We start from the raw sequence: 14,847 nt of genomic DNA on the forward strand, positions 1-14,847 counted from the left end.
GGTATTATCTATTGGCAATCAGAATTCAGATTTATAAATACATATATTTGTAAATATTGTGGTTAATTAGACATCTGAGATCAACTAGAGTATCTTAACTATTGAAAAAAACTGAACTAAAACCGCTTCAAAATTCTCCCATTCAGTAGCTTTTTAATGGAAGCAGAATGTCCTGTTCTGCTATGTAATGAGGTTCTTCCGCCTGCTGATGGGAACAAGAATATACCATTGAAATGCTCCCAGCTGTGGGATGGCAGTCCTGAAGCAGTGCTATGTTTGGGTTATTTTAAAGTTCTGGAAATTAATTCTAATGCTCCTTACACAAACTAGTAGGATGAAGCTGTATTAGTGTCTTGTATGAGAAACAATCTTGGTAAGTCAGACTTCAGGATCAGAAGTTAAATAGAAATTTTATTATGTACCTCAGGTGCCCAGTACTTCGCTGCTGTAATGATTCTGAAATGCTATCAATACTCATATATTATTTTAAAGTAAACTGTGACCCAAGTGGCCTTCTCTTCTGTAAACAGAAGGTCCCTACAAAGTAGCAATTCCCAGGCATGTGAACATAGAAAGGATGCATTTATTTGCAGCCTGGGAATACAGAAAGGATGCATTGATTTGCAGGGGAGGACTTATCAGCTGTGCTTACTGACATGCTCTCATCTCTACTCTCAGCCCTGCAAAATGGTGTTCCATGAGGCTGAGGTCCAGCAGGTGAGAACAAGCATTATGGCTGTCTATAAGGATATGGCTCAGTTTAACCAAAGTTAAGGCTATTTGGTGAATTTAATAGAGCTGCTACCCTTTTTCTTAGAACTGTTTCAAAGGGGTGTAGTTGCTTCTGCTTCAGATAGGAGCAATGTTTGTGGAAGGCTTTATGTAAGCAAGTGTGTAAGTTAGAAGCTGCACTATGTTACATAGTTATTTGCTTGTCTGAATAAGCTGCCACATTATTGGTCTGTGCATGGGATGGGAGAGCTGGTGTTGCAGGGTTGTTTCTAATCCTGAGCAGCTGGACAGTGGCAGGAGCCTTAGCTTTCCCTTCCACAAAAACCCTCAGTCCTAAGCAATTAGTCCAAAGAGAGAATAGGGTGAGCTGGAAAAAAATGGTGACACTCTCCTTGGAAGACTGGGTTTTGGCTCTGCTCTGCAAACCTTTATACACATGCTTGTTTTTAGTCACAGGTAGTCCCACTGAGTTCCCCTATGTAAGGGCTTGCAGTATCAGGGCCAGAGATCTTTTTTTAACAGCTGTAATTTTTATTTTTAGACCAGAATTTACAGTAATTGAAGTCCCTATGCAGAGCTGGATTAACATGTATTAGTCTTAGCTTTTAACATCAGGGCTAGGGACAGACATTAAAAAAGCCTGAGCCTGAATTGACTCAATTTTTGCAGGTTAGTCTAACCTGCCTAGGCTAAATCACTTTGTAAATGCACAGACATCCCAGAAATGCCAGCACATGCCTGCAGTGGCTCAGGCTAGAAGCTGGGGGTGGTGGTGCTAGAGCAGCTCTCCCTTCCCTTGCACAGAACTGAACTGGGGGGGGGGGGGGCGGAAGTGGCTAAGTCCCTGCAGGATGTTCTGATTAGCCCAGCAGGGAATTGATAACAGTGTTTATCACCCCTAACTCAGTGTTTATCACCCCATTTAGAAAACAACACAGGTGCATTACCACCTACCTATTGATTCTGCCTTTGTCACAGCACAGACTATGTATGTGGTCTGTTAGCTAATACACAGATACCTCTCAGCAAGGCAGAGGGGAGGGGGGAATTTCTGCTTAGCAGGGAGTGATAAGGGGGAGGGGGAGAGCAGCCTGCAAGTCTCTGCTGGAGCTTCAGCCAGGGAGCAGAGGGGAGGGGCCAACTTTGCTGTGGAGCAGAGAGCCAGGTCCAGTCTAGAGAGCATGGTGGGGTGCTGGGGGTGTCTGGTTTAACTTAAACCAGCAAGGGGTCTGGGACAGACATTGCATAAACCAGTTTGAGCCAAATCAGGTAAGTCTGAAACTACAGGTTTATCTCAAACCAGTTTCAGCCATTTTCAAACTGGTTTATGTGCACTAAACATCTGTTCTGTTACCAGTTTAAACCAGTTTCTGATCACTTAAACCAGTTTGTGTGTAATGTCTGTCCCTAGCCCAGGAGATTCTCTACAAAATGAGGCATTGTAGGATTTCATATTTGGCCAGCAATGACTTTCAGATCACAGTAGCTCCATTTGTATGTTTAAGAAGGGGTTGCTCCAGCTGCCAGTCCTGCAACCTAAATCAGTAATTGAAAGCCAAGCTGTGTAATCATTTGCAACTGGAACTCCATTTAATTGTTGTGACCTTTAACCAGAAGTCAGTTTGCTGTCCCATCAGTTTGGCTTTGATGTACTAACAGGTGTATAAAGTAGGGAAAACTTGTTTTATTGGAAAAGTTAGCAGATGAGACTGTGACTAAACACAAGGCAAATATCTAATGAGTAAGAAGATGCCAGTTTTATGTTATTGTTTTTCTGACTTTAACTGTGTTAACTGCAGAGAAGATATCTAGATATATAGCTGGTATTTGATTATGCCCCTCCAGTGTTTCAGAAATTTCAATACCATGACACAAGTTTTGGTAAGTGAATAGCTCTTCTGAAGACGAGCCAATTTGTAGATGTTTGGATTTGTAAGATATGTTTAGTGACGGGTTAAGGTGTAATGATTTCTTAGCTCCTTTGTGGCTGTGGAAGAACAAAAGAAATACGTTTATGGACTTGTAAAAAGTACAGGCAGAAAATATATCCTCATATACCAGCTTCTGTATGAATAAGCATTTTATGAAAAATTGTACACTATTTAATATTCTTTGGTCTCTTGTCGTTTTGAGAACTCAGCTCATCTTTTCAGTATTGATATGAGGAATGTGTGGGTTAGGATCTTTTTTCAGCCTAAGACATCAGCAATAAAATTAACCCTAGTTTATTTTAAGAAATTATTTTTTTTCATTGTATATTTTTATTATCACTATTGTTCCAGGCTCCTGGTATTATATCATTTAAAGATCAAGGTTTGTTTGGCTGGGACATAATAGAAGAATTTTATACCTTGTCAACAGGGAATTACTTTTCATAGGAGTGCGGATGAGTGTGGCAGGTTTCATTATAGTTGCTGGAATTGGAAGTGGACCACTTGCTTTCTGCTGACAGATCACGTGATTTCAACCTATCGGTGCCATCTGTGAAACCTTAATTTAAAGATAACTGAAAAAGTGAGGAGGGAAAAAAAATAATTGTTCCCTTTTTTGCATCCTTACGCACTGAAGAAGGTCCTAAATTGGTTCTTTCCCACAGGGGAAAGTTATTTTCTCTGTCTTCATTAGAAATATCAGACCATATTTTTTTTTCTGGAGAATTTCTTGGAGAACTGTGGGATTATAACATCAAGAGACTGAAATCTGAGCAACTGAGAGGGGATGGATTTTTGATAACACTCATTTAACACAGATGCCTGAAAAACACTGGAGAGGAAAGCTTTCTATCTGAGGCTGAGAGCTCCCCCCTAATATTTTAATTCTCCCAGGAATCCTCCAGCCAAAACAAGGGAGATGAGATTTTAATGAAAAGAACTCTTCTGAAGAATAAGTAAAAGCCATTTGTGTTACTCCGGTACAAGAGGAAAAATGAGTGGACAATTTCCTTTCTTTGTGGGTTCTGTTTAAGAATTAAAAAATATTTTTGAGGCGGTTTACTCTTTGACTGAAATATGCTAGCAATATAATTTCAGACAAAATTAAACCTTTGGCCTGGGTTAGAAGTTTAAGGGAATTCGATCCCTAAAACACATTAAGTTTGATGGGAGCTGAGTTTTAACTAACTGTCTTAGTTTCTTTGGAATATTTATTTTTAGCTGACAGCTGTTTTGGAAAGTCAGTTTATTGTATATGTAAAGGATTTACATGTGTAAGCAGAGGCATGTGTTGTCTTGTAATTCAGCTAAAAGATGTATACTTTCTAAGATTGCCTCGGAGGTAAGGAGTGTAAAGGGAAGTAGTGTAGGAGGCAGGCTTTCTCTGTAGTGATTTGTTAATTGGAGAATGAAGTTAAAAAAAAATCCAAAAATGGATGTAGTTAGAAGTTTATAATAGTAACAGCAGTATTAATTCTCGGGTGTGTAGCAAAACTCTTAACGCTTCAGAAACAGGCAATTAGATAATTGTAACTGTTGTTCTTAAATACTTGGACTTCCACTTGAAAACCCAGGCTTCTTCCTCTTTTTTATTCTTCCTCCCCTTTTCAGGCATGCTGGGAGGGATATTGAGGTTTTTACTTTCCCTGTCATTCTGAGAGGCTTTCTCTCTTTCTGCCTCTTCCTCTTGCTGACTGTCATTGTCTCTCTTTCTGCTTTGAAGGGAGAAATAAGTAGTTTCTAAGAAAGGCAGTGCCTCTCAGAATTGGCTATCACTGGATAAAACTGGAACTTCTAGAACGTCTACATTAAACGATTTAAAAACCTCTGTGACATTAAGAGGTTGTAAAATATGTCTGCACTAGTTCAGAAAGAGGGCTTAAGCACAGCAGGCTTTAATGGCACAATGGTAAAAGTGCCTAAACTCTTTAGTCCTGCTATACTTGCTCGCAGTTTGCCTAGTGTAGACAGTATGCTACTTTTATCCAGCAATCCAGAGAAACAGTCCCTAAGTGCTGTCTAGACTACAATGAGCCAGCATTAAAAATTTGCTATCATAGGACACTTTTACATGTTCTCCAGCGATGGGGAAACAGGCTTTAATTAGAGCAGCTCTGAGAGCCACACAAGTGCCAGCCTATCTCATGCATTAGTGTCCCCACACTTAAAAATGGCGGTGGGGACGCTCGAACTAAAGCTCGTTGATGAGCTTTATTTAGTTCAAGTTATTAGTTATTAGTTATTAGTCCGCTACTTTTAAGCGCAGGGATGCTGATACACAAGATGCAGGAGGTTGCTGGATCGTGGTCTTGCCATGCTCCAGCAGATTTGTGTATAGGCGCCCATAGATTTCACAATACAGTGAATAAACTCACAGGATGAAATTGATAAAATAAACTCGCCCCAGGACAAGTTAGTCTAGTAACACAGATGGTGGGGGTGGGTGCATTTACACACGCTCCAGATTTCGCAGTTGTTACTGGGCAGTCATTTAGTGACTGCGCAGTCCCAGCGGTGCATGGGTCATTTCTGACCCTACTGTGTAGTAGCAACGAGGTGCTGCACAGTAGCATCAGCATCACAGTTCATGCCTGCCGTTGCCACATTGCCGTAGCTCATTGCTATGGTGACAGCACCTTGTATAGACGCACCCACTGACACAGCTTAGAAGCATGCAAGTGTTGGGCTGCGAGGATGCAGTGCTATTTCATTCTTTTTCATAACTCCGCTCTTCAGCCATTTGTTATATCCTTTTTTTTTTTTTTTTTTTTACTATATCAGTAGTCAGCACTCTGCATCACTCAAACTAAGGGAATCCTCAGGATAAAAAACAGACTCCCACAGTGTCTGTGTGGTGGGCTGGAGGAAGGTGAGGGAAGAAAGACATAGATAGCACAGCTGTGGCTTCATTTTAGTTACAGTACCTGATGAAACTTTTTCTATTCCTTCAATGCCAGACCTTGTCTGCTCCCAAAAGTTGCATTCATGTAATTGAAGTGCTGTAAATATTTTAATTGGAGCAACCACTTTGCATGCACTCAGACTATTTGAGGGTATCCATACAGGGCATTTGCTTTTAACTAAATTGTTTTAAAAACAAATATAGTTAATCAGTGCAACTATTTTGTTTACATAAGGCCTCAAAAGACCAGCTTTTATTTTTTTAATCTCATGGTTATTAAAATATTACTATTATCAGTTCATATTAAATCTGTTCACCATTTTCAGGTGAATAAGGAGCATCTTACTAAGTCATATAGGAAATGACCCTTGAGTGATTTCCTTGATACTCATTTTTTTTACTCTGTTTTGGGGAGGAGGAGACGGAGGGGTTCAGTTTTTTGCCAGTAGCAATACAACCAATATTGCCATTGTGGCCTCAGATGTTTTTAGTAAGAATTTGAGGTAGTAAGAAAAGAAAAACCACAATGCCCACATCTTATTTCCATATAACTGGCTCGTTGAGAGTGGGCCTGCAAATCTTTTTGTTTGTATAGAACTTGACCATACATATTCAAACCTGATTATGGCACTTAAGCCTTACTACAGTATAAATATAAATTAATAATAGTTTTTGTTAAACTTAGGGTTGCGCATCAAGTTGTGCACACAAGACATTCCAGATTTTCTCACTGAGGTTAATAAACACAAGATCAGTATTTTGGCCTCAACTAGCAGTCACTTGTGAGTGTATTTTCACTCATCGCTGGGAGGCCCATTGCAAACTCGTGGACTATATGAGTCAGCAAATGAACAAGCTCAAAAAAGGTAATACACAACACAAAAATTACCTTTATTCATTCATTTTGCAAATTGTAGTTTAGTCTTAATTATTCAACAGAATATATCATGTGATTGTACCACTAAGAATAGAGGACTCATAAAAACACCACCTGTTTCATGGTATGTGGATTAGCAATATTTTTTTTTTGCATTTAGAAGCCCCATTTGTCTTTAAATACATTTTTTTTTTTTAGTTTTTTTTTGTCACTTGTCTTTTTACCAAGGATCTTTGCCTGAGATCAGGGATGTTATTATTAGAGAGAGCAATGGTCTCGCTTGCTTTTTTTATCCATGGGTGAGCAAAACTTCACAATATCCTAATCACTTCAACAAATGTTATTTTGTCATAGGCCAAAAGATGTTTGAGTTCAACTGAAGAGTTGTTCAAAGGACTGGTTGTTCTTGTCAAAATAATAAAGATCTGGGGTTTTATGTGATTGCTTTTAATGAAGAATGAGAGGCAACATACAGAAATTGTGATATACATAGTTTATTAACTATGAGTCATCTGTTTAATCAGATACTGTAAATAAAATTACAAGTTCTTGGTTGTTTGTCCAAATACTGTGTACAGGATCTTGCATCTTAGGAAGACACAATCTCTGTTCTTACCTTTTTAAGTCCTGGAAAAACATATTGGTGTGTCATCTTGTAAAGGAGAAGAGAACAGCAGGTATTTTCACAATGTCTGTTCTTAGGAAGCAAGAAGAATCTAGGACATTAAGCAACAGCGACGGTTAACTAGAGATTTAGGCTAACAATCACTTCACCCTCAGTGGCCAGCAAGCTGTTTCATTGTCACACACTTATTTTTTTTTTCACATATTGAAAAATTAAAATGTGAGATGGTTTACTGCTGCCCTGTAGGTTGTCTTGTGACAGCAATGCAAAGCATAAAATGCAACCAAGTCAGAATGGTTGTATGTTATGTTCAGTTTTTGGGGGGAAGAAAATAACAACACAATATTCAGTGCCACACTGATAAAGGCCATGGCATTAGATTTTTCAGTTCTAAATAATTATTTTGTCATAAATTCAGAGGATTGCACTGGATTTACCCCACAATTCTTTGTGCATAATTTATATGTAAGGTAGTTCTAGTTGCTAAATTCTGTGTTACTTCTGAGAGAGAGAGTTGCGCCCTGCTGGTCCAGTCTAGTTTAAATTCTTAAAAGGGTGTTGATGTGTCATTATTTTCCATTTAGTGTAGTCTCATGCTTTCTGTAACACTAAAGAAGTCTACTCAGCAGGAATTCAGGAAGGCAAGGAACTGAATTGTGATCCAAGATCTTTTTAAACCACCATGAATGAATACTCCATTTTTCTTAACTTGGTTTTTTCTACCATAGGTCTCAACAAGTGACAGCATATTACATCAGACAGTGACGAGTCCTGCTGCTCCCTAACAGTGTCTGACAGACCACTGTGGATTCAGATTGAGGGTATTGAAGTTAACAGTGAAATTGGCAGGTCTGTCTGTTTTAAGCCCAGCCTAAAATGAAGAGGGGCATTATGTCATCAAGTAATCATTCCCAAAGCAGGTTAGGTTAGAGCTGATAAATTAGCAATTACTTTCTTTCCTGCTTTCATTTCAACTTTGTGCACCTGTACCTCAGCGTACATTTTAGTTGTGTTCCTCAACCCTAATCTGCTAATAAGGTTTACATGCATTTTCTTGAATAAATTAAAACTCGCTTTTTTTGAGATTGGCTTTTGAAATTTTGTACTATACAAGCATGTTAAATAATGACAGAGGCCCTAATAAAGGTCAAAGTGTATTGGGGGGTGTAGGTTGTAGCCGTGTTGGTCTAATGACATAGGCAGACAAGTTTCCTTGGGTGAATTTGATATCTTTTATTAGACCAACCCAAATATTCTAAGCTAGATAGTCTCAAACTTTTCATTGGGTGAACCACGTCTTAATAGAAATTACCTGTGGACAGCTACCTTTCCAATTTAACTACATGGAATCTTCCCTCGGCCACTGGTACCTGCAACTAAGTAGCCAGAAATGAGGAGAATTAAAACCATGTGACCAGGTAGGTCTCAGCAGGCCACCAAAAAGTGGTCCACGGACCACAGTTTGGAAACCACTTCTCTAAGAAAATGGTTGTTACTTTAAAGATTGAGTATTTTTTTTTAATTCCTAGGATCTTAATCTTTGAAAGAGTCAAGCTAGCATGCAAGGCATGTGCTTAAATCCCATTGAAGCTTAATCTAAGCAAGTGCTTAACTATTTCCTTTAATTAGGGTTTAAATTGGTATTCATACCTTCTGTTTGATAGAGGAGCATGCACATTTTATTTATTTTTTCTATGCATTTTTAAGGTAGGGTTGAAAATCTTTGGCTTGTATGTACAGGGCTTATTTTGTCATAAGGAGAAAAAAAAAGATTCTGGTTCTGTCCTTGGCCTGTAGACTTGAAGTAGCTTGATCCAGTATTATTCCATTGTACTAGGTCTAGCAAATTGGATATGCTTTGGTAATTTATAATATAAGAAATATGTGCTGTGTGCTGGTTCTACAGAAGATTTTGGATCATCCCCAAGGATGAGACAACTGATAGTTTGTGGGTTGCTGGAGATGGCATGTCAGCTCTGACAAAAGAAGATTCCCACTCTAGTGAGGGTGTTCTGAGTCCTGCATTGGTGAGCCCCAAAGAATTAGGAAGATGCTGTGTTAGCTGACTTGCATTGTAGAATAAGCTCCATGTATTACTGATTAACTGAAGGCGAGTTCTTGTGAATGTATCACCTGGGAAGCTGGAAAGTCATGTGCAAAAGGTAAAATGCTTGTTTAAGGTTCAAAATGCTGTGTGTTTATCATGGTTTTATGTGCAGCACATGGCCTTAAACTTCAATTACAATTACTAGTTGCATTAAAAGCCGGTAGAAGACCATATGGACTATTAACACCATCTGCCCACTACTTACTTTAGGCAAACAAAATGTTAGTGTACAGCATAGAAACTGTGGGCCTAATTCTGCCATTGTTATTCCTGTGTAGTGCTCCTGAAGTTAACTGAGTGAGAGCAGTTGTGTTAGTGAGGTTTGAATTTGGAACTTGAACTTTTTAGTTGCTTGTTGTATGCTCAATTGACAGAAACATGGCCCTCGCCAAACTTAGATGTTTGTACATCTTGGATAAAACTTTAATATTGCCCTATAGAATTGTTTATATTTGTGACAAGATTTTTGTCCCTGTAGCACACATAATATGGAATATTCCATCAGGAAGAGTTTCTGTACACGGTGATGCTTTTGTTATCCCAGGCTTTCTTTTACAGGCCTCCATGCTGTCAAAGCCCAGCCAGCCACCAAAGTGCAAAGCCAGTATTGGGTGTTAAGCAACCTGCCACATTTTGGGGATATTGTAGTCTATTTCAGCATTTTGGGGAAGCAAATGTAATTCTTTTTCTTCAAACTTTGTGCACAGTGTTCAGCCTAGTGACCTCCACCAACAGTAAATGTTATTTCATTGGAACTGCAAAGTACATTTTGCAGAAATCAGCACTTTGCTCCCTATCTGTAGATTTGGCATCCTTTTCTTTGTAGAGGTTTTGCACATTCAGCTCATTCATCTTGAATGAGTACATAGTTAGAAATGGCCACAGTCTTCCTGCAAGAAGACTGAGACTACCTCCACAGCTGAGGCGATATTAAGGGTTAACTGATCCTACACATGATTTTTAGCCAGAATGCCAAGATACAGCATATATCTGCACAGAAATTCTGCAACCTGTGTCCTCTCCTTTGGATCTGAACCTTCCCAAATTGCTACTCTCTCAGCTCCTTCTATTGCAGGGTGTAGGACAGAATGAACGGTTTTGTCAATGTTTCATGTTGTTGTTTCATGGCACAATGAGCAACTTCAAATTGAGAAATTCCTCAGTATACACCCCTTGCCCCCTCCTGTGTCAGGATCATTGTCCTTTTGTTTTTCATCTTTCCTTTCCCATCCCACCCCCTATGTATCTAGTGATTTATCAGGCTCCCCTCCCCCACTGTTAACTTTTAAGCCCATTCCTCTGTCTTCTCTGAAGAGTTGCATCTTTTTAGCCAGAGCCTCAGGATTTAGGCCCCCCCATGGTCTTTTCTGTTAATCAGGTGGTATTGTTTAAGGCATTCCTTTTGGAGGTAGTGGGAAATGTATATAAAGCAATTCTCAAAGTCCGAGGGAGCTCCTGCAAGATCATAAAGATAAATCAGTAAAACTGAGCTGGTTTTGTTGGACCCTCCCTCCTCCTATTTGCATCTCTTGGCAAATCAATCCATGATACACCACTGTAACTTTCTGAATAATAAGCTACTGTTGATGGCTTTGTAGAAGAACTTTTTTTTACCTGGACTCTTCTTATCTGCTTGCCATTCTCTTATTAGTATCATTTGAGGCAAACACAGATAGTAAGCCAAGCAGTTACTGAAAGGAAATACATTAGCAGCTTTCTTTTTGCTGTTCCATTGTCCTCTGTAGCTGTAGCATATATTCAAAGTACAAGCTGTGTTGGTACTTCTAGTTATCAGTGTGTTTATACATAGTTATAGAGGTTTTGCATATTAATCATTCCTATTTAACTACCTCTGGAAATGTAAATTAACTCTTGGTGCTGCAATTCAGTGAGATTTAAAATGAGGCCAGGAAGGCAGGTTCTGCTTTAACTCCAAGCTGTAAGGGACTTGTTCAGTTTAATATGCCTTATAACAATGTTAAAGTTGTTTTCACCTTCTCATGTGTAGAATAGATCAAATTTAGCAGGTGAACTGACAACTGTTTTGGCCAGCTCACAATTTGTTTGCTGGTTCTTGCAGTACCAGCAAAGAAGTTTAACAGTTTTTCCTTTCTCTTCCCTTTTCAGCTCAGAGGCATTAGCCAACTGCTGTTTTTATGGAACCTCATTACACTGCCACGAAGAGCACCAGCTCATCAGGACTGACAGAAATTTGAAACTGAATTGTTATAGTTTTCTTCTGAAATCTTTACCAAGTAGTAAATGGTTGGGAAGGGCTCATGTCAAGTACCCTCCCAACTCACCCTGCTGTGAGGGCACCTGTATCTATTGTACATTTTCTTTGGAATTTAAAAAAAGATGTTAGGACATATTTTATAAAACTTTTCTGCAATAAATGATGCATGAGATGAGGAGAGACTGTACGAAGTATACATGGCAAGGAACCACTTGAATTATAGTATGAAGAATCACTGCAAATAACTGGTATTTTTTATGCGACAGTCACATTGATGTTTAACAGGCCCCAGTGATGGAGCCAATTGCCTGGAAATTTACTGTAACCTTTGTTTTAACTTTCTTGTTGCATTTTCCATTCTACAAGGCTTAGTTAGTATTAGTGCAGGTGTTAGCAGAGCTGTGACCTGTGATTAAAAGCATGTCCAAAACCAGCTGTATTGTAAAATATGAACAGTCCTGCTATGAGACCAATGTTTCCTATAGAGATGATGGGCAGGATGACAACAGCAACTTCCATGTATCTCTAAATTACGGGAAAATTGCTTCCCTGTGAATATGGTTGTAGTTTCTTTATGCTGATGTAACATTTTGGGAATTGAGGATTGTTGGAAATGTATCATGAGGGGCTACATCACTGATAGTATACAGTCAGTTAGATTTCCTTATGATAGTGTAACAATACAGAGCTAAGAATGGATACTGCTTAGATGAGAGGCCAGTCATTTGCCAAGTAATGAGTTTATTTAATCTTCCTGCACAACATTTTTCTCATACAGGTAGCTGGTATACCAAGGGTTTCCATTAGGATTTCTTGTGGTAGTTGATCTGCATAGCATTGACTATTTTGAATAGCCTCATGTTGAAATGAGAACATGTAATACTTTATCTTTCTTGCAAAAGTTGTTTGGTAACAATTATTTCAGCTGAAGCTACTGAATGCTGAGAACAATGCTGAAATATTGGCTTGCCAGATAATTTATTTGCTACTGATTTGTGTGCACATTTTCTTGACAGAATAGCTCTTAAAACTCTTCTTAATGCTAGTAAGGGGTTCATGGGATACCAAAGTTGGAAAGTACATATTTGTTTTGGAGAAGAGAAAATGTGCACGTAATATTAAGACCTAATAAAGTACAAGTTCCTGTTTCCATGGAAAAACAAAGTCTTGTACTAACCTCTCTTCCTACTTGTGTTTTGATCTCACTGGGGAATGTAAAATATCTTTGTCCAGGGGATTTGAAGAGAGAGCACCTTTCTTGATAGGTATATCTTCTAGCACAAAGAAGATTTTATAACCTCCCTGAATGGGGTATGAATTAAATACATTAATTAAACACAGTACCCATAATTGTATATAATTTCCCTTGGCTTTAATATTTGGCAATACAACAAATTCATATTTTTAATGGAATGGGGGCATAATAATCCAGACCCATAAATACTATATTGGTGGTACATGTGACCTAAAACAATTCTCTATTAGAGGTTTAGTACTTTTTCTAGTTCTATTAGCAGTGACTGATAAATTTATTTATTAAAAACAGAAACTGAAACCATATCATCTAATATTTTTCAAAAAAACTGTGTTAGTTCCATGTTCAAGCTGTGTACCACTTTTCAAGCTGTGCCATTTCTCATAATAAACTGCAGATTAATTTTTTAATTGAGATTAGTAATTATTGGTCTGCAGTATTCTGCCTTTCTGGTGTAGTCAAAACAGAGGGTCAGCAGTCTAGACCTGCACCACAGCCTGAAATTTGACTCAGAATTAAGGCAACTTGCTCTTGGAGAGAGAGAGGGAAAGGTGGTACAGTGAGTTAATGTGCTATCCTTTTACCTCTGGAGAGCAAAAGCTGATTGTATTACAGATGAATGGGGGTCTCATCCCTATTAAAGGAATCACTTTTATCTTCTTTTCCTTTTTTTTCTTAAAAAAAAAAAAAAAAAAAGACAATATGGCACAATTTCTGCTCAGGAAAAAGGCCCAGGACTGTAATGGCAGGGTTATTGCATGTTGGGATTGAAAAATGATTGATGTTATTTATGAAAGCCAGTAGTGCCTGCCTATCTGACTCTTAACCAGTGCTCTTATTCCCTCATCTTCAAAAGCGCTGGCGCACACTACTTAAAATGTACAAAATGCTTGAGAGAGAGGTGTGCAGGTCTCTGCATTTGAGAATATGGGTAAAGTAAGCAAATAGCATAAAAATAGACTAGGTAGCTAACCATATTTGCTCATGAAAAATGAGTTTATTTTCATGGGAAGTATTGTAGCCATTTTGTTTGAAACCAGATTTTCATTTTGAAATGAAATTGTCAGGGATATTTTAATGATACAGAATTACAGTAATGTATTGCTTTTTACTTTTTGGCTTTAGTTGCTTAATATTTAAGCTTTGCTCCATGCTACCTTTTTGTCTGTATATTGAATGGTCACTTGAATGAGGAAAAAAAATATGATTCCCCTTTAAGGTTTGCTCAAGAAGTAAATGTTAAAAGAATGTTGTGTAACAGTTATTCAAATAAAGCCTTGATTTTTTTCAGCACTTTTTAAAGGGTAGTTGTGTTGAAAACATTTATCTGCTGTTATATTCCACCACCCATCTCCTTAACCTTATTGATTGAATCTCATGTCTTTATATTTTCTGAACTGATGCAAGGGTGAAACCTAGGATACAGCTCTGCTGCTCTTGGTGCATCTTCAGACAGACTTGGCTAATGCTATGTAACCTTGAATTCAAGCTATTGTGGCTAAAATGTGTTAAGTGTTCCTTGACCAACTGGAAGCTTTCCAGAAGAAATGAGAACACCCCTGCTCCTTTATAATAACAAGGAAAGAGATGGTGGACCAGGAAAAAGCAAATATAAAAGGAAAAAAAAAAAGAGGATGGATCTGCTCTATAGCTTCAGTGAAGGAGCACTGGTAGCAGCTCAGGAAGGGAAGCACTCAGTGGTCATTGGGGATTGGTGCAACTGAGGTTCTGCTCTGTGCCTTTGGCATTACTACAAATATAGAAAGTGGTGTAAGAGCTCTGTGCACTCGGGAATCTCATCTTCTGGTGGCTAGCTAAAGTCTGTGGTTCCACTTTGGGAGAGTAGCACAAAGCACCTGGGACACCAGGAAGAGCTGGGCTTTGAACTCAAGCTCTGCATGTTGATCTACCACTGGGATCCCACTATGACTGTTTTTTGTTTGTGATAGTAATGACTTCAGACACATGCATCCATCCCCGGTAAGTGTAATGGAATATTTCTCCATTTAAATAGAAAACAGTTGCATTTGTTCATAATTTTGCTCTACAGGGAGGAGAACTTGGTATGTTGCAATGGATAAAGAGCACAGAATCTCTAGCACTAGGGTGAAAGTAGGGTCAGGTTGCTGCATATTCCTACAATTGGTAGCATCCATGCTGCATTGCCTGGTAAAAGAAAAAA

At 38.6% G+C, this 14,847-nt stretch overlaps 2 protein-coding genes across 14 annotated transcripts in view; one reads left to right on the forward strand and one right to left on the reverse strand.

Annotated features, from left to right (window-relative positions):
• PWWP2A (PWWP domain containing 2A) overlaps nucleotides 1-13,955 on the forward strand; it is a 43,575-nt gene extending 29,620 nt beyond the window's left edge. Inside the window, exon 4 of one of the 2 annotated variants that reach the window (XM_059733480.1) lies at nucleotides 11,302-13,955. In XM_059733480.1, coding sequence (XP_059589463.1) covers nucleotides 11,302-11,315 — 14 coding nt within the window. In that variant the 3' untranslated portion in view covers nucleotides 11,316-13,955. The other variant, XM_059733481.1, reaches the window with a different exon arrangement.
• Nucleotides 1-14,847, reverse strand: part of TTC1 (tetratricopeptide repeat domain 1) — a 109,799-nt gene that overhangs the window by 21,103 nt on the left and 73,849 nt on the right. For 2 of the 12 annotated variants that reach the window (XM_059733491.1, XM_059733492.1), the window contains exon 9: nucleotides 7,059-7,158. The exons of 8 other annotated variants lie outside the window; for them this stretch is intronic. In XM_059733491.1, the coding sequence (XP_059589474.1) occupies nucleotides 7,091-7,158 (68 nt within the window). In that variant the 3' untranslated portion in view covers nucleotides 7,059-7,090. Of the gene's footprint in view, nucleotides 1-7,058; nucleotides 7,159-12,134; nucleotides 12,713-13,325; nucleotides 14,832-14,847 lie in introns of those variants that run through there. 2 more of the 12 variants (XM_059733495.1, XM_059733493.1) reach the window with 2 other exon arrangements.

Source organism: Alligator mississippiensis, chromosome 9 (assembly GCF_030867095.1).
Source record: "Alligator mississippiensis isolate rAllMis1 chromosome 9, rAllMis1, whole genome shotgun sequence".
NCBI classification, from domain to species: domain Eukaryota; kingdom Metazoa; phylum Chordata; order Crocodylia; family Alligatoridae; genus Alligator; species Alligator mississippiensis.